Here is a 20610-nt window from a genome sequence, read left to right on the forward strand (position 1 = left end):
TTTGTGATATACAAATGTTTTATAATTTACTTTTTTTATTGTTTAGGTACAGTGATAGAACATTATGACTATGGTAGATATGTTACTATAGCATAACGTAAATTTAAAGAACCAAATTTTCTTAAACCGTGTCCTCCGCCAATCAAACCATTGCAAACGCAGAGCACGAGTATAACTGCAATAATCATTTTATACTTATATGCCAACCCCGTAGGAAGGACACACTCTCTAGTGTTTCTTACATTTTAGTGCGCTGATGTTGACCTACTTTTATTCTCTTAGTTGGAAAATTTTAAATTATATTTGGTAACTATTCCAAGGGTTAGCTCACAAATAAATAGTTTTATTTAACTAGAAGAGTTGAAAAGTTGGAAAATAACAAGCATTAAACAGTAAACACCACATTGTTTACTCTATGCAAGGTCTCAAGATTTACCAATTAATGAAATGAAACATAATTTTAATATAACCTTGTTTACAATATTGTACATTACTTACACATAATATATAAACATAAAATAAACAAATAAAAATATACATCCATATAAATACAAAGATCACAAATTCAGTCTACAAGTTCCAGCTGACCCCATGAATGACCTTTCTTGACCTTCACAGGAAGAGGGACAGATAAAGTCACAGCTCCTTCCATTCCCTTGCGTAGAACTCTTACGAAATCGTTTACATCTGGTTGAGCAACCTGCAAATAAAATAAATTGATCAAACATGGTTAAAATTGAACTATTATTGTATATTTACAAATAAAAAAGTCTACAATTTAAAATAACAACATTCAATATTTAGGTCCTAATGAATTTTAATTTTATGAGGTCTTTTGCCAGCTATGCTGGCATCATCAGACACATCGCAAAACTCAGTTTTGTGATGTGTCTGAAATTAATTAAAATTTTGGTGATGTTTTTATTTTAAATTGTATTAGTTCCAATATTACCAGTTCTTTTTGAAGGAAAATGTCTGTCTAATTTAGTTATTATCTATACGCCAAGTGAAAGATTTCAGGTATTGGAATACACTAGAAATGCAATTAAACAAATTTGTATTCTTTGTCGAGGTAAGCCTGAACAAAATTATCCACACCATGATTTAGTGGATACAGTACACAGGATGAGAAATAAAATAACAAAATGTATTAAGGTACAATGTGCAAAGGATTCACACATTCCTTTCAACTTCCAACCGTCAACAATATTTATTTTGTGTGATCCTCCCACCAAGCATTGTCCCATATAAGATATAGGTCATGCATGAGTTGCACACCAGATATGACTTTATGTTAAATAAAAATTTATTCTGGAATAGAATTCACGGCAAAGCTTCACAATGCTAAGTTAAAGATCATCGTGTTTGATTTCATTTTAGATAAAGGGGGAAACATAGCCTCCTGAGGAGGCTATGGGGAAAGGGGACGTGGAGTTAAGGCGATCGACCAAATTTTGAATTTAGAATAGCTTCAGCTGAGTTCTCTCCGTTTGTACTTAGGTTTGCTGTGGAGGGGCATCAGCCAATCAACGTTGCGGATATGCCTTATGACGTCAGTTGGTTCACCGTAAGGTGCTGCTTCCTAACGATCACTTGGGGCATTAGGCATTAGACAAACTGTAGTTATGCAGTTACTTGGCTCAGCAAGTAATTTGCTGAGAACATTGGCCCTGAGTCTTGGTCGCCGGAATATTCCATGGTGGAGACAACTGTACTGATGCACAGAAGTTGGGAGGTTAAAACAGTTCAATACTACAGACCCTCCTTTTATATTTGGAATAAAGCAAAGCTTTTGTGACGGTATTGACAGGGTTTCATGAGGGTTTAGAAAAAAAACCTCTCTAGCTGATTTGTAATTGGTCTGGAAATTTTTGGGGCCGTCACAAAAGACATGATTTTAACCCTCAATCCACTGTCTATTGGCCGGGAAGACAACACCTTAGTTTGGTTGGTCATACCGTCATACCTTATGGCACCGCACTCAGTGTATCCACAGGACCAACACAAAAATCCTGCTTATCGGGTCGCGAAAATTCCGTTTTATCCTCCTGATTTAAAACATTTTAAAATCCCGTTTTATCCCGCATACATTTCCCTGTTTGATTTCAATTGAACTTATAGGTGTATCGTGTTTAACCCTTTGAGGTCAAATTTTTTTTTCATTTTTCGGTGAGTATAGGTTGCCATTTGAGCAGTCGGGAAAATGGCGCCTGGCGACCTGTACTCGCCATTCAACCGCAAAGACAAATATTTTTTAATTTTTTTTTTGTGAGTAGGTCACTATTTTTGAGAAGTAGGGAAAATGGCAGGCGGCAACCTATACTTGCCATTCGACCGCAAAGGGTTAAATAGTTCTTTTAACCTTGCTATAAAACTATGCTGGAATAAATTCATCAATTGGGGTTAGTTTTTATATGAAAGCAGTATAAAAACAAGCGTTACAGCAAAAATTCCTGTGATATCCGGCAAAAGATGTGTTATCCCGGGATAATTGTTTTAGGGACAAATATCGCACACACGTAAATACTAACTGCACCAACAGAACCGGACAGCAAAAGCCCAGTTGTAGTCAGGGTTGCCACCTTTAGTTAGGGAAAATTCAGGACAAATCCCACTCCCCCAGAATAAAAACAGGCAACAGGGTCCAAAGTCGGGACTGTCCCAACGGAATCGGGATGGGTGGCAACCCTGTGTGTAGTAGTCCTAGCGTTGGGACATCGAACCAGTAACATCAATATAGTATTAGTATCGATAGTCATATCGGCCTTTAAACATCGATGTCAAGAAAATATCGAAGTCAAAATCCAAAAAAAACATTGATATTTAGTAAAACAAAATGATAGTAAAAAATAAATATCAGAGTAAATATATTAATTTATACGCTACTAACAAAAATATTGGAGTGAAATATCGATAGTGTATAATAAAAATTTATGGGAAGACAACTATCAATGCCAAAAACATCGACTTCAAAACATCAATATTTTCGATATATCGACTATCGATATCCAACACTAGTCCTGGCTTGACTTCCAGACTGTCATCAATCCCAGCAAATGTCAGACATGGTTTTAGTTTGTGTTTGAGTTATACTCGCATAGATAATTGTCAGTCGTGTTACTCTTTCTCTAAACATATTGACTGTTGGAGCTTAGATGATAAATCCACTTGATTTCCTTGAAAATTTCTCTTTTAACTACATTATTCGACTGACCTCGTAGATGAGTTCGTCGTGCAGATGTATGATGAGCCGAGCCACCAAGCCGCAGTCTCGAGCTGCTTGTCTCACTCGCAACATCGCTGTCTTGGCAATGTCTGCAGCTGATCCTTGAATAGTAGTGTTTACTGCCTGTCGCTCTGCTTGAGCTGTGACATGGTTGTTATTTTTACAATATTACAATATTACAATATTACAGGCTAGCTTACATTAGTTATTAGTTAAGTATTTTATTATTTGGTAGGCTATCTTAAATTAGTTGAGTATATTATATTAGTTAAGTAGAATTACTTGATAATCAATTCAGAATACAATCTTAGATTTGGATTTAGAAAGGATCGTAAAACAAAATCTGGAAGGATACAAAAACAAAACTAGCTTTAGTAAATTCAAACAGGGTTTCCAAACTAAAAAATCAAATAATATTAAGGAGTTGTTAAGGACAACTATAGTTTAATAGAATTGCTAAGGTCCTTAGCAAGCATCCTTCACTAACAAAGAGATAAAAAAAATTTTCCTTGAAAAAAATATTACAGTTAAAATATATTTTTCTATTTAATTATTTAGTCTTCTCAGCGTGTATAATAACAATATACTCTACATGTAAAATATATTCTTCCTAAGCTTACTTTTAACTAGAGGTGTTCTAGCAACTCGGTTTTTGATCAGAGCCAAGCCTCACCTAGAAGAGATCGAGCTATAGTAAAAAAATCAAGCTTTAGCAGAGCTTTTATGATCGTGATCACTAAATGTGGCAGCAAAGTATGTGCCATTAAAAAATTCTCGCTATTGCGGATGCGTCTCAAACCATTCTCTAATCAAGGGGGACAATGGTGTTGTCCCTACGACATCAGTAGATGTCAAGGATGTTGCCGAGATTGAATAAGACTTTAATGATGTTTCCATAACTGCAGGAGACGACGATAATATCTACAAATAATAATATCTACCGCTGGAGATGCTCAGTATTTTTCTGCAATAGTGGATGACTATGATATCATTTCTGCGATTGCAGAGGATGATGATGATGATGACCACCACTTTGCCACCGATGATAATATTTTTGTGATCAATGGAGATATTCAGGATTTTCCGCTATTGCGAGAGGCGATGATGACGTTTCTGTTGCCGCAAGAGATATTTGACATATTATAATTATAAAATATTTAACTCAACATAATAACATTATGTTGCATTTTAAAAACAAGGATTTTTACAGATTTTCTTATATAGTTACGTAAGTGTTTGATAAAAAAAAAGCTCAGCCCTATCACTAATGTCAGGCTTGCACACCAGCTACTTTTATTTAACCAATTAACATTACAGCTTCTACTACATTAGTCAAACCTTGGATAAGATAACCATGACAAATCAAATTTCTGACATGTAAATATATCCCCGAAGACGCAACTGAGGTTGGTTTTATCCACAACAATATAAGGGCGTGATGATATCCACAGCTTTGTTAATGATGAACAGCTGATTTTAGTTGTTAGTACAGTACCTCTAAGAGCCTTATTGGCACTGTTGATGTCTGGAAGGTAGCGACGTCGCCCCAGTAGTGTAGTGACATGACAAGACGCTGTGGCTCTACAAGCCGCTACACACTGACTCACATACGTCTGCAGTCCAGGGTACGACTGATGGAAACTGTTCACCATCTCCTCCGCCTTCCCCTCCTCCACCCCCATCTCCTCAGCCAGCGTGGTCATCCCCATACCGTAGATCATGCCGTAACACAGCTGTTTCGTACGGTGTCTTAGTTCTGCTCCCACCTAAAAGATTTGTTGGTTCTAGATTGAATTTTGATCGTCTTTCTCAAAGACAGTGGTATTTGTGGGATTTTCGTTTTTAAAGAGAAGACAGAAATTGAAGTTTGAGACAATGGTAAATCTTACTCATTGGTTGGATAGAAGGTAGAATATTTAACTTTCACTCGATCCATTAATTTTTTTGTGAAAAAAACTGCTACTTTTTCACAATATGATGCATGACTAGTACACTATTATTTCTATAATTGAAGATTTTAAAGTTTTTGCTAATTAATAAGTCTACATCACTTGCATGGAACTGGTCTGATTTTCAACTCTCTAACTAATACGAGGGCTATTCAGAAAGTAAGGAACGTTTTGTTCTGACGCCACCAGGGGCACGAAGATCTCGTACATTTTGATGCAAGCACACTCGGGAACTCAGTCGGCGTCCAGCCGTGACAACAGGAACACCCTCACACTGCCCGTTTTTTTGCAATTTTAACCTAAGATGTCCGCTGCGTTTGATAATCCTGCCAGTTGTGAGGTGCGGTCAGTGATAGGTTTTTTTGGCAACTGAAGTTTACAGAAACAACAACGTAATGAAATCAAGTTCTGTGCGAAAATGGTGCATTCAGTTTAAATATGGCTGAACTGACGTCTATGAGTTATGACAAAACGAAGGGCGGACGCCCGAGCATTGTGACAGATTAATTGGGTTGCATAAGTTGATGAAAGGGTTCCCAAAAACCGGTCATTCACGATAACCAGGGTGTCTACTACATTCTGGATAAAAAATTCATGGACAATTCCCGTACATTTAAGGACCTTTGTCGGTGTGATTACAGAATAATATTCCTGATTTGTTAAACTGTATTAATCTTGTTCTTCGTAGTTGTTCCAGAGAGAAAAGTAGGCCTAAATAATAATAGACAAGAATTAAATTTCAAAATAGAAACTTATTGAAAGTAAACAAACATATACTTTAGGTACAGCTTTTATAGTGTAACAGAAAATGCAATCATTGTCTCCTGCAATAGCGACAAAATCCTAAATATCTCCATCGGTCACGGAAACATCATAACATCTAGCTTATCCGATCCAGGCGGATTAATTTGGCATTATTCGCCCTGGCACAACGTTAGGTTCTCGACTACTTTTGAAAAAAAAATCTTTAATGCATAATGAATATATTGTAACTCGGTTCTAGGTACAAAATCGGTATGGTAAGCGGCTACCAGTAAGCACAGAGTAAGATTATTGTCTTTTCATCTGCAAAGTTAATATCGACACATAGCAATCATTACTTTATCTTAGGCTCAATTACATTTTCTTAGTATATTTTACAGCACTTTCAAAGAATCAAAATACCCAGGCCTAGACCTAACTATTTAGGAGGGCCTATATAAACTGAGTAACAAACAATGAGGTTATAATATCAGCAAAGTCACTACAATATCATCATTCTAGTTCATAAGATTTAGATTGCTTAAAGCATACAACTCAATAAATAAATATGGGAAATAAAAAAAAATGAAACCTGACTGCCAACAATGTACAAAGATACAGAAAATGCTATGACATCATTTGAAACCAAGTAGGCCTACGTAGTGATAAAAATTTAATGCAAATAACTAGGCTTTTGGTTTTGTCAATTGAAAGATAAAATATCCATAAAAAATGGTTTAACTTAGTTATGTTTAAGATTAGTTACATGTTTGATATGAAACCATAAACAGTTTTATGGCACTAGGCAATGGCCAGCGGCAAATTGAAGTACAAGTAAGAAGTGAAATTTAACAGCCATTATAAAACTATTATTTCCATGATAAAATATGTTTGGGATCTAATAATGATTACCCTAGTAATAAATAAATGTTGTAAGGGAATAAAAGTGATACAGCTTTTATGAGCTAAACTACTACTGAGTCAACAGTTCTTGGAAGTACTTGATTTGACACTTGATTGTCGTGATAAAATATTAATGGGTTTGAGAATGCTAGTGGGGTTTTTATTGCATATTTGGTTTTTATTTGGGTTTTTATTACTCTAGTAATAAATTGTGAAAATGTAAACAAACATCTGATAAACCTTTTATGTGCTCCTAACCAACTAGCGATTGATAAAATTATGGCCCATTAAAAATTTAAGGACAATTCCCGTACATTTCATGGCCATTAAAAAATTAAGTACAATTCCCGGTTTTCCCGGATTTCCCGGTTGGTAGACACCCTGGATAACAGAGTTTTCACTTTGTTTCTTTCAAGTTTCACAAACTTTGTTGTTTGAAATTGTCACACATCAAAGTGAAAGTTTAATACCTTAAAAATCACGATTAACTTATAAACAAATTAATTTTTAGTTCACAATTTTACCGTTTTAAAATAAAGATAGATATGGTGCAAAACTTCTAGACAGGCCTCTCACCTGTTCCTCTGGTAAGTTGTTCCACTCGGCTGCAATGGCCGTGAACACATCTCCTGTCTTGTTGAAAGCTTCTAGTAGAGCCGAGTCCTGAGAGAAATGTGCGAGTAGCCTCAGCTCTAGTTGACTGAAGTCAGCTGACACCAGGATATTACCTGGGAACAGACAGGCATTAACCCTCTTTGATGCCTATGGCCATTTGAACACATGATGCCCCTTCGGATTAAAAATTTTGGATCGATTGGCAGCATTTTTGAGTAGATTCTTAAATATTTTATTAAGTTACACACTGGTTTGTCTGTGTTGGCTGAATGCAACACATTTAAGGGAATTGGTACAGGCACATGGGCGTCCATCCATATAGACCCCACGATAAACACTTTTTCCAGATCGTGGAGTAAAGACATAAAAGTTACATGTAAAAAACAATTGTCTCAAAGTGTGAGTGGGAGAAAATAGATATGCAGTTCTCCTGTATAGATTGAAAAATTAGAATGTGAAAAAAAACATAAATATGATTACTATATTATAATAAAGGACCAAAATATGTGGATAAACAAACCTATGATAATGAATGGGTAAAGAACGACGCAAAACACAAAAAATTGACAAAGGAAATTCAGGTACAAAAATGTGTAAAATCAACCATTTGTATCTACTTAAATTTTAAACATTTCCCTGCCCCTCTTCACTGGGGGTTATTCCTTACCCCCAGACCCTCCGGCCACCCTGATCAAAATGTTAGGTGGACGCCTATGTATAAGGCATTTCCAGGTCGCAAATCTAATATATAAAATTCTCGTGTCACAGTGTTTGTCTGCAAACTCCTCCGGAACGACTTCACCGATCGTTATGAAATTTGGTGTGTAAATTCTGTAGGTATGTGAATCGGACGTAAACTATTTCCCGTTTCGAAATTCTTAAAAGGGCTCCGCCCCAGTGGCTCTGGAGTTTCCCATGTTAACCTTATGAGAAATGGAATTAATGAATCTTAACAGCTGTTTCAATTAAACAAGTTGGTTCTGTTCTATGATGTTCAATAGCATTAAAGTTACAAGGATTACCAACAGGGTGCAGCACTATTATTTCTTTTACATTTATGACAACAGCTAATTTGCAACCAAAAGGTGAGTGAGCGTAGCGAACGAACTTCAACCTGGAGGCGAGTTAGCGTAGCGAACGAGCTAACCTGAAGGCAAGTGAGCGCAGCGAACGAGCTCCAACCTAAAGGTGAGTGAGCGTAGCGAACGAGCTCCAACCCAAAGGTGAGTGAGCGTAGCGAACGAACTTCAACCAGGACGTGATTGAGCAATGCGAACGAGATCATCTTGAAAATTAAACGTAAAGGTACTTTCTTTCCATCGGTCTGTCTTAGGGGAAACCTATAACTTAGGCGATACGAAGTTCGCCGGGTCAGCTAGTTTATATATAGGATTTCCTGGGGTGTTGAACATTCGGTTTTTTTTGGGACTAAAATCTAATTGAAAAATTATCAGGATATTATCACAATTACAGGAGATAACAATACCAGGCCTTGCCTCAATCGCGGCAGATCTGAACATTACTGCGATTCTGGATTCAACAGTTTTAAAAGTGAATAATGATGTGAATATATTTTTATTTCAACAACTGGTTATTATGTAAGATTTTGAAAAAAAAATACTTTGATATGAGATATAGTTTTAACATTTGGTTTCTAATATTCAAGTATGAATTTGAACAACCCTAGTTATTTTTATAAAGTCAATTGACACGTCCTTGCACTCTCTGGCTTGAAGACACCTTAGACTTTGCCTAAGATGACCTAGAAGATAATTTTGCCCTCGGAACAGATGTTCTTTCAACACATTTCTTGACATTCAAAGTTTTTATGAAAAAATAATCAAATTAACAAGTATGGTTTGCCACACCTGAGCTGGCTATAAAGGCAGATCGTGGACTGAAGACCTGATCATCAATGACAATGTCTCGAGGTGTGTGTTGAAGGCTGGGCTCCTGCATGGAGATGCGACCTGTCACAGAGTGAGAGTCCCAACATCCTCTGATACGATCTCCTTCCAACATCAGCAGACCTGACATGTTCTGTCAACATAACACAGCATCTACAGTTGTTGTGATGACAATGTCTCGAGGTGTGTGTTGAAGGCTGGGCTCCTGCATGGAGATGCGACCTGTCACAGAGTGAGAGTCCCAACATCCTCTGATGCGATCTCCTTCCAACATCAGCAGACCTGACATGTTCTGTCAACATCACACAGCATCTACAGTTGTTGTGATGACAATGTCTCGAGTTGTGTGTTGAAGGGTGGGCTCCTGCATGGAGATGCGACCTGTCACAGAGTGAGAGTCCCAACATCCTCTGATGCGATCTCCTTCCAACATCAGCAGACCTGACATGTTCTGTCAACATAACACAGCATCTACAGTTGTTGTGATGACAATGTCTCGAGGTGTGTGTTGAAGGCTAGGCTCCTGCATGGAGATGCGACCTGTCACAGAGTGAGAGTCCCAACATCCTCTGACACGATCTCCTTCCAACATCAGCAGACCTGACATGTTCTGTCAACATAACACAGCATCTACAGTTGTTGTGATGACAATGTCTCGAGGTGTGTGTTGAAGGCTGGGCTCCTGCATGGAGATGCGACCTGTCACAGAGTGAGAGTCCCAACATCCTCTGACACGATCTCCTTCCAACATCAGCAGATCTGACATGTTCTGTCAACATAACACAGCATCTACAGTTGTTGTGATGACAATGTCTCGAGGTGTGTGTTGAAGGCTGGGCTCCTGCATGGAGATGCGACCTGTCACAGAGTGAGAGTCCCAACATCCTCTGACACGATCTCCTTCCAACATCAGCAGACCTGACATGTTCTGTCAACATAACACAGCATCTACAGTTGTTGTGATGACAATGTCTCGAGGTGTGTGTTGAAGGCTGGGCTCCTGCATGGAGATGCGACCTGTCACAGAGTGAGAGTCCCAACATCCTCTGATACGATCTCCTTCCAACATCAGCAGACCTGACATGTTCTGTCAACATAACACAGCATCTACAGTTGTTGTGATGACAATGTCTCGAGGTGTGTGTTGAAGGCTAGGCTCCTGCATGGAGACGCGACCTGTCACAGAGTGAGAGTGTCCCAACATCCCCTGATACGATCTCCTCCAACATCAGCAGACCTGACATGTTCTGTCAACATAACACAGCATCTACAGTTGTTGTGATGACAATGTCTCGAGGTGTGTGTTGATGGCTAGGCTCCTGCATGGAGATGCGACCAGTCACAGAGTGAGAGTCCCAACATCTTCTGATACGATCTCCTTCCAACATCAGCAGACCCGACATGTTCTGTCAACATAACACAGCATCTACAGTTGTTGTGATGACAATGTCTCGAGGAGTGTGTTGAAGGCTGGGCTCCTGCATGGAGACGCGACCTGTCACAGAGTGAGAGTCCCAACATCCTCTGATACGATCTCCTTCCAACATCAGCAGACCTGACATGTTCTGTCAACATAACACAGCATCTACAGTTGTTGTGATGACAATGACTCGAGGTGTGTGTTGATGGCTAGGCTCCTGCATGGAGATGCGACCAGTCACAGAGTGAGAGTCCCAACATCTTCTGATACGATCTCCTTCCAACATCAGCAGACCTGACATGTTCTGTCAACATAACACAGCATCTACAGTTGTTGTGATGACAATGTCTCGAGGTGTGTGTTGAAGGCTGGGCTCTTGCATGGAGATGCGACCAGTCACAGAGTGAGAGTCCCAACATCCCCTGATACGATCTCCTTCCAACATCAGCAGACCTGACATGTTCTGTCAACATAACATAGCATCTACAGTTGTTGTGATGACAATGTCTCGAGGAGTGTCTTGAAGGCTGGGCTCAACATATTCATACCAGGTGATGAACATTGATAAATACATACATTCAGGAGTTTGTTAAATAAACCAAAAATAAGTACAATTGGCATCAAAATATAGTTTAGGGACGAATTTAATGTCTTGATATAGCTCTTAAAGAACGATTAAATTAATTTCCTTATAGCAAACAACCTGGTTTGATAGTAATCATGTGTTCTAGTTTGTAGCCGATAAAAAGAGGGATGTTGATTGCTTAAAGCGCATACGATCTGCTCTTACCTAAACATTTTGGAAATGTGATACAAACAACTCTATACTAAAATCTTACTACCAAACAATAAAACTCATTTAACTCGGTTAAGAAATGTAGTTAGAATATTTCCCAAGCATATCACAAAGTAAAAGTACTTGATGGACGTTTAACATTATTTCTTTTTAAAATATCCCAACTAAACACATCAAATCTACGAGCACACTAGCATTAAACAGTTAACTCAAGGGTAACATTATTTTAAAATGTGCATTAGGACTAGCATTAACACTAGGAGTAAATATATTTTGTGGAAGATAGTAAATAAATGAAGCAGGTTTTACCCTTGTTTTCAAAGAATTCAAAACCCTCCAAGATCGAAGAATGCTGTTAAAATGATCTAGTCCATCTTCGGATGTTTCCTTTACCATCTTCTTTGCCTGGAATAAACAAAAATTTGTTTAACTCTGACTGGTAAAAAAGGGGGCTTGACAAGGAAAGTATTATTTTTTTTTTAACTGATGTAACTTAACTATTTACATCTAATCATTAAGTTGATAATTCACTTTTTGTGGTTAAGTAGGAATTTTATATGACTGAGATAAAAACAACACAAAAAAAGCAAAGTAAAAGTATCAAACTAACTCAAAAGTTTCTTTGCATTTTGTTGCCAACAATTACTTGATATATTGTGCTGTACAGTTAAAAACATTCTTTAGTCTTATTAATACTTTGGAGAAAAAATAAATAAATTAGGTTTCTCCCTATACAATGTAAATAGGCCCCATTAGACTACTAATGAAAGGAATAAATAACGTTATAAATGACGTTAAGTTTGAAGACCAAACATTTCTAAATCAAAATCTCCTAATAATACAATTTTCTTTAAATTTTACTGCAGCCTTTCTTCCAATTTCCTTAAATACTGTACGTCTGAATCTTTTTGCAATAATGAATTTTTTGCAGTGTGCAAGTTTATCTGTTATATTGGCGGAACTCTATCAATTTCAGAATCCATGGGTTTGGGTTGTTCACTGAGTTAACACTGAGCGCTTACTAAATACATTATAAATGTGTTGTATGTATGTATTCGGTGTTGCGTAAATAAAAAGAATAAATCAATCATAAACTATCCCTTTCCAGTTATTCCTTTTAATGTTGGTGGATAAAAGAATAGTTTTAACTTCATCGCTTTTTGTGGCCCTAAAAAAAACATATGTGACTTAAAATGGCTTTAAATGTCAAATCGGTGACCTCGCCTACCTTAGCCAGGTCAGTGCGGGAGCGCAGGTTGAACTTCTTGCCACACAGAGTGTACAAGTTGTTCTGCAGTTCCGTCATCTTCTCCTCTGTGGCTGTCCAGAGCAGTTCTGCGTACTCTCTGTCCCACGCCACTCCCTCCCACTCCAGCTCTGCCAGCACCCTCTGTGTAGGCATCTCTACTTCTGGGGATGGACAGAATATGTCAGAGTCGTGCCACAAACTTGTATAAAGTTGGCAATTTAAAAGTTCAATATTTATAAAATTTAAAATTTATTTACTTTAGAACTCCAATCTCTTGTAGATAATGTCAAGTGAGGGAACTATGTATTTATTAGTTGATATGTCAAGAGTATTCTGTTACATTTAAATGTCTCCGGAGTATTTGTTGTAAGAAAATTAAATAGTTTCTAACCTTTTTGTAAGAAATTACACAAATAGCGTTTCACAGATTGTAGTACTGACTGTTGAATGCTGTAGTAGACATCTCAATTCATACAGGGTAGAACAAAATTTAAAAAAAAAAACTCGGGACGGATGAATATAAAAAAAATTAAAAATAGCAACAAAACTTGGAATCAAACTACTGGTTATCTTATATACTAAAAAACGTTTGCAAAACTTATGACAGCTAGCCTGGCCTTACTACTGGACCGAATTACACGAGGTTGGTACCAAATGAAAGATATTTACCTGTAGATGTGCAGAGTCCCTTTATAAATTAAAATAGACTCATAAATAAGCACAACAAATGAATTTGAAATTTTGAAAAAATAACATGGGTCTTATGGGTTGAAATATCAAGAAAATATAAACAGAAAATCAAAACAATTGGCAGACATTCCAATCACATGTTTTTTATTGTACATAACAAATGTTTGGTAGAGTGTTCGTTCACGGGGCGAGCTTTCGTTTGCTTCCATCTGCATTTTCAATGTGTCATAATTATTTCTGCTCAAAAGTTCAAGTGATTACTCATATTTTTTTTCCATATTCCTCACTTAATTAAGTATCATAATCTATAAAAATTGAAACAACTATTCTTTAATTACACTCACACAATAATGACTTTTATTTACTTTTGTTAACATAACAAAACTAGATACATAACATATGGCTTAATAAAACAGGTAATACGTAAATTGGATGATGTTGTCACTCCAACATCTACATTGTGAAATACATGACTGCATTCTGGGAGATAAAATAACTAATCCCTTAACATTTTCTTTTGTAACATGTGCTGCAACACAATTAAAAATTGTGTTTCAAATTTAATTTCAAAGTTATACTTGCGAATTTTAGTAAAGAGTTGAAACATAAATTCAATTTTATTGATGAATGTTTTTTATCCTTATCAGAGGAAAATTTAAAAAGTATAATGCTAAACATCTATAACACTTTACTATAGGATTGAGTAAAAATTTTAAAGTGGTTTTAAGTGCAATACATTTGTATGTTGTTTTTTTATAAATGTTTCCATAGAAACATTAAATCACTTCATCCAAAACTCTCAAACAATTAACAGCACCAACAATTATCTTTGTAAGTCTTCTTTTTTTGTCAATTGGTAAGCCATCATGAGTCGCATTCGTAAGGTGTTGGTAGGTGTGGGTGTAGGGATCGCTGTAGGCTGGGTAGTGAAGAAAGTATTCGGGGGACCGCCTCCGCCACCTCTTGGAGGTGTCGGGGTGTTGGTTCCACGAGTACTTGAACCACTACCTTCCGACAGTTTCCCTACTCCTGCACCTCCAGCATCCTGGGGGTGGGGCTCCTGGTAGCAAGTAAAAGAGGTGCTAGACGGGGACAAACCACAGAGCAAAGAATAAGGACAAACACAAATGAAAATAGAAGGAGGCTGCAAACATCTAAAGCCAGGCGTAGGATAAGACCCTGAACCCATCACAAGCTCGAAAAACGATGGGATGAGATTCTCATGACTTAGGGTAACTGAAACACCCTCTAGGAGTCGAAACAAAAAGGAGATATGCTAGCAGCAAACCAGATAGGCTAGCAGTAGCAACAAACCAGATAGGCTAGCAGCAAACCAGATAGGCTAGCAGCAAACCAGACAGGCTAGCAGATAGGCTAGCAGTAGCAACAAACCAGATAGGCTAGCATCAAACCAGATAGGCTAGCAGTAGCAACAAACCAGATAGGCTAGCAGTAGCAACAAACCAGATAGGCTAGCAGCAAACTACACCAAGGGATTAAATGTAACCTTTACTAAGGACTGGTCGATGAGGGAAATCAAGTGCGGGATCTTGAACAAACAGAGGAAACCAAAGACTACGAGGTTGGAATTTAAATACCCAAAGGAATGTCTAGTGGAGGTTCTTAGTTTTGCTGTAGAATAACCAATAAATACTCCCTTCAATGAACTACATATTTTATTTTTATTTTTGAAGTAGACATAGGTTATTTGTAAGGGCTTCTTTAAAAAAGTTAATAGGATAGGAATGTTTTGTGGATTATCTAAACATCGTCAACACTTTTAAAATGTGTTTTACAGGTTATGACAAGCTGTAAATATTGAATCATAACCATAATATTACTGTTCTTAAAATAAATAACAGTAGTTAAAATCTATTTTACAAATTACTAAGAGATTCCCAACCTCCTCATAGGGGAATTGCCCGCTAGGAGTCAGACGAAAATCTTATATGCAAACATGGGTTGATATGCACATCAAATTAAAGTTATTTTCTTAACTAGTGAAAAACAATGTCGCAAATCCAAACTCAAACGAACAACCGAGCTAAGCATGGCAGCCGTTCAAAATTTCTTGAATTTGCGATTTTGAATCTTTGAACAGCTGCCATTTTTGACTCAGTCGTTCTTTAGAGCTAAAATTTGCAAAATAAAATAAAATGGTTCTGATACTTGCCTGTGTATGATTTGTAGTGTCCACATTGCTTCAGTTTTGTCCTGAGTAGAGAGCAAAGTTGCAGCACAAGCAACGCGGTAAACCCAGCCTCCAGAGAACACTGAGGTGCGGACACGCCATACGAGCGAGCCTGGCATAGTGACATTGACATAAATATGAATCAGATCAGAACTACTGGAAATGTTTGGCAACTGAACATTCACAAGAAAAAATGGATCAAACAAAACTTAAAGTTGATATGACATTTGAGATTGATGATAAGGGTTTTTATTTGCTACTATGAAATAAATCTTCACCAACTACCAGTGTAATGTAAACAAATCATGTGACAAAATGTGAACCTGCACCAACTAAAGTTGACTCAGACTGAATACAATCAACCACCAACAGTTAACATTGAAACACAGATACTGTACATTAATATCCCTGCCATAGAGAACCTACAGTGATAATGCCATAACCACATAGTTTTGAGCCCATCTAAAGTCGTAGTTCCTCCTATCTAAAAGACAGAATGATAAGTCATTAGGCAAGAAGAACTTTCTCTGTATTAAGAACTCCCCTCCACTAAAGGGTTTAGACGCATTTCCCTCAAAAGTGTTTGTAATTTTCATAGAAAGTATAGAAACTAATTTTAAAATAAAAGACGTATGATAATTTAAAACAGTATACACCTCAACAACAAGACTCTCACAGGGATCATTAAATACGACTTTTTATGAAAGTTTCCTTCTTATCGAGGTTTGCAATAACATGTATTTAGGAGTAAAATAAATTCTAGGTGATTTTAAAATGACACTTGTTATCAATGATGACTTATCAAGGTTACACTGTGGTAAAGTAAAGCAAAATGACTGACCATTTGTTTGAGGGTAGGTGTTTGTTGATGGGGTTTCAGCAACCACTCGGCGACCGTAGGATCACTGAGTCTAGCCTCACACTGCAGTTGGCAGCACTGAAGCAACAGCAACAGCGAACGTTTGACATCCCAGCAACATACAACCAAGTCTTTGCGGCCCAACATCTCTTTGAGAGCTGAGAGGTTTAGAACACCTGATGATAAATTTACAAGGCTATTTAATCTTTATCAAAAACTTCACAAAGCTAAGAAACCAAACTAAGTACTATGAAATCTAACGTTTGCACAGAATAATTTTATGGTAAGTGATGATCTGTTTGGAAATCTCTTTAAATGGTTTCATGCACGTTATCTTATCCACTACTGTCTAGAGAAATGTCTAAACTCACCATGCTTCTGGTCCAAAGGAACGACATACATCTTTTCACTGCCGCAACATATCACAGCAGACGTGATCGCAACACCCTGGTAACAATAGGCGTAGTTTGGTTCTGACTTCTTGTTGACAAACCTCTTTCCGATCTTTCCCGTCTTCTCTTCAGTCTGAGTGGTAATCACCAAGGAGACACATTTACGCTTGAGTATTTCCGCTGAAAACTCTCGTCTGGACCTCGCATTGTCCACAGTCACTATCTCAACTTGGGATTTGGTCTCGTTTAAAGTCTGAGAATCAACATTCTGAGTTCTGAAAATTCAGTTTTAGTTAGGCGTTTTACACAAATCGTTATATTGTATAATGATGTTGCACATAAAGAAATCTTCCTAAACAAACATTTCTAACAGATCCATAGAATAACGATTATAATAAAATTCCATGAGTAGGAAAACAAATTCAATAAAGAAAACCAGTTATCGTATGTTCTTACAGTACTCTTGGTAAGCTAAATTGGCCTCAATCCTTACTGCTTTTCTTATCCAAAGTATGCATACATTGAGTGACTATAGTATGGTTTGAATTACATAGTAGTACAAAAATACTTGATTTCTTACCTAGTTCTTAACACGGTGTGCTTAATTCATCTCATAAAGTAAATATCAGTTTGTTGTTCTGCGTAATCCAAACTTTGGAAAATCCTAACATTGTTTGGTCCCAATCAGTTCAGATTTGTGGGATTTTACTGGTAATTAAGTATTTTCACATTAGACGATTCAAAACGTTAATAGTTGATGAGGATGTATTGACTTAAGTCTTGCTTGTTTTGTTTATTAAAGGTAACAATGTCTATAGAGAAAAAACTAAATATTACTTTTTGTTGGATGGATCACATTGACAAGAGTAGACTAGACTAGAGTAGTACAGCATTTGAACATAATATCAAAATAATTTGTTTATATTAAAGGGTACGCAATAACAACTATCTAAAAAAAAATTAAGATTCCATTTCGCTAAATTTTGTAACTGTATATCTCACCTTTCTCCGATGATTTTTTTAGGTGTCACTGGATTTGATGTTTTCTCTTCTTTGGATTCCAAATTAAATGAACTTTCAAATGCTTTTTTGAGCAAACTATCGGTTATGGAACAATTTTCATCAAAAGTCGATTGTTTGTTTTTGGTTTGTTTCACCTCTAGACTAGACTCAATTATGGTTTCCTCACTGGAAGGTATTGTAATGCAATCGTGTGACTGTTTTGAGACCGGTATTACGCTGGAAGTCTTAATTGCTTTTGAATCCTTTCCTTTACGAGGATGTTTGAAAAGTTCTGTACATAATACTTTAGCTGGATCATCTTGGGATTCGTTGTTTTTCACATGAAATGGTTGTTCTCTTCTTGTCTTATTTCTACCAGGCTTCTTAAACAAAATTGACTTTTGATGAGATACTGGAGTACCGAAGATTGTTTCTTCATCATCAAACATCAAATTCTGAATCTCTTTCATTTCCATTGATTCGGTCCACTTAAGTTTTCCATTTGTGGGTTCTCCGACGATGTTTATATAATTATTTCCTGTTTCAACATTATCCATTATGTTGCAAATCTGAGTGTTGATATCAAATTCACTGATTTCAATTTGTTTTGAATAGTTTTTGTTATTTTCCTGTGTGTTTATTTTTGTTTTTGTGTCTGATCTAAGGTTGATGATATCATTTAATTTAGAATCAATCATGAAACTATCTTCAAATAAACTGTTGTTCACATCATTATTTACACATTTAGATTTATCTGAACATATTTCTTGATCATGCTTTTCATTTTGTTTCATTGCTTTACATTTGATTGACGTATTATTGTCTTTTCCTGCAATCTGTAAGTTTGACTTCTCTAAACCGAAGAAATTTTGTTTATTTTCAATGTTTTCCATAATACTGGATGTTGTTGAATTATTCTCTTTACTTGAACAGTCGTCTAAGTCATTGAATATGTTGCTATCTATGTTTGCATTATATTCCGAAAATGATCCATGTTCAGAAAACTCGGCAGATACCCTAAGTTCAAATGAAGCACTTTTGTGATCACTGAGATTATTTTCACAATTCATATTTATGTCATTCACCAAACATTCATTTGAATTCACAAATAAGTCGTCACAACTATCATTATTAATTCTTGTGTCAGTCTGTTTATCAACTATTGGACTCCCTGGACTAGAACTATCAACAAGGCTTTGTGAAAGGGTTGGAGTAGACGTTTTAATGAGTTGTAATTTTGATTTCATATGTTTGGAAACTTTAACTTCATTCAATACCGGTATCTCACTTACTTGGTCACAATTTTTGGGCGTTGAAACTTTAATTTTTTTACTAACATTTACATCTTCAATACTATGTTTTCTTTTCCTGTCGTCAGTTAAAGCAACAAGTGATGATATCCCTAACATCAAAGAGTCACCTTCTCCATTTGTATTCCACAGATCAACAAGATTTTGACCTTCACTTTCTGGGTGGACACATTCATCTTCACATGTTTCCGGGACAAAAGACGACATTTCCAACAGACTTTCTCCCCCAAGATTTGCATCCATTTTTTCCAACAAAGCATCATTGACGTCAGTTGTTTTTGGTGAGTCTAAAAATACGGCTTCATTTTTATCAGGCTGTTCATCTATTACTAAATCTGATACAGCATTTGATCGGACTAAAATATCTTCCGGCCCTTGTTTTCTTATTAATGAATCATGCTCTAAAGCACCTATTGACTTCGTAGGCTTCTTTGATTTCATTTCTCGTGGAAGAATTTTTGGAGTGATAACTGTAGTGCAATCTTTCAAATGAATATTTCCCCGGACAGTATTTATCTTGGAACAGTTAAGTTGGTCATCAAGATTGTCGCCTTGATCCGGAGAGTCAAACAGATCTAAACTTCCCCTTTTTCTTGTACAACTATTATTAATTGGAGTACTATTACTTCTGACTGTCTCCACATTAGTATTTGAATTTCCATCTTCTGATCCTTTACTTTCTTGTTTTAAGTTTTGAGTTTCATGGCTTGTTGTGTTTGTTTTTCCATTAGTTTCAAAATCAATATTTGATGGGCATTTAGTAAGATTAGTTTTTGATACAACATCGTTGTTTGTTTTTGTTGAGTTATTAATTTCATTCTCTTTATTTTCTCCCACTGATGTATTGAGTTTATTTGTCATTACTTTTTCATTTTCTTTTTCACTACATATTTTTATTTCTTGCCCAATACATTTAAAGGGGGTATCTAAAACTTGGGTCAGAGATTTTTCAGAAACAGAGCTGATCTCAGAAGCATTTAAATCTCCCCAATTTGCACTCTGCAGTCCCAATTCTCTCTGCAAAAAGTCAAATGAACTAATTAGTCTTGTTTCAAAATAATTTTAAACATTTGAAATGAGTTCAATTATTACATGATATTCAGGAAAGCCCTTTTTAGAAATACAGTAGAAGCTTGATTAAGCAGGGGCGGATCAACCGTAGTCTATAGATGCCTCTAAAATTACATTACATGACCTCATAATTTAAGGAAAATACCAAGAAAATATTATAAATTGTGTTTCTTTATGGTTTGTCTTTCTTCTTTTTGGGTATCGGCATAGACAAATAGAATGAATATAGACCGTCAGCTGTGCTGCGGTTAGCATAAAATCTGGCGTCCACCGCTAGGTTTGCCGTGTA

The 20610-nt window shown here is 36.5% G+C and overlaps 1 protein-coding gene across 1 annotated transcript in view; it reads right to left on the minus strand.

The window, feature by feature from the left end:
* Nucleotides 1-543: 543 nt before the first annotated feature.
* Nucleotides 544-20610, minus strand: part of LOC129002730 (DNA polymerase theta-like) — a 35631-nt gene continuing 15564 nt past the window's right edge. The window contains exons 16-27 of the mRNA XM_054430756.1: nucleotides 17941-20267; nucleotides 16918-17213; nucleotides 16529-16722; nucleotides 15666-15799; nucleotides 14457-14578; nucleotides 12786-12967; nucleotides 11867-11962; nucleotides 9303-9474; nucleotides 7396-7547; nucleotides 4722-4992; nucleotides 3215-3366; nucleotides 544-700 (exon numbers count right to left, since the gene is read on the minus strand). Of these exons, the coding sequence (XP_054286731.1) occupies nucleotides 566-700; nucleotides 3215-3366; nucleotides 4722-4992; nucleotides 7396-7547; nucleotides 9303-9474; nucleotides 11867-11962; nucleotides 12786-12967; nucleotides 14457-14578; nucleotides 15666-15799; nucleotides 16529-16722; nucleotides 16918-17213; nucleotides 17941-20267 (4233 nt within the window). The 3' untranslated portion in view covers nucleotides 544-565. The remainder of the gene's footprint in view (nucleotides 701-3214; nucleotides 3367-4721; nucleotides 4993-7395; nucleotides 7548-9302; nucleotides 9475-11866; nucleotides 11963-12785; nucleotides 12968-14456; nucleotides 14579-15665; nucleotides 15800-16528; nucleotides 16723-16917; nucleotides 17214-17940; nucleotides 20268-20610) is intronic.

The sequence above is a fragment of the Macrosteles quadrilineatus genome, unplaced genomic scaffold, assembly GCF_028750875.1.
Source record: "Macrosteles quadrilineatus isolate MER2022 unplaced genomic scaffold, UCM_ALF_1.0 Scaffold_1__1_contigs__length_201487025, whole genome shotgun sequence".
NCBI lineage: Eukaryota > Metazoa > Arthropoda > Insecta > Hemiptera > Cicadellidae > Macrosteles > Macrosteles quadrilineatus.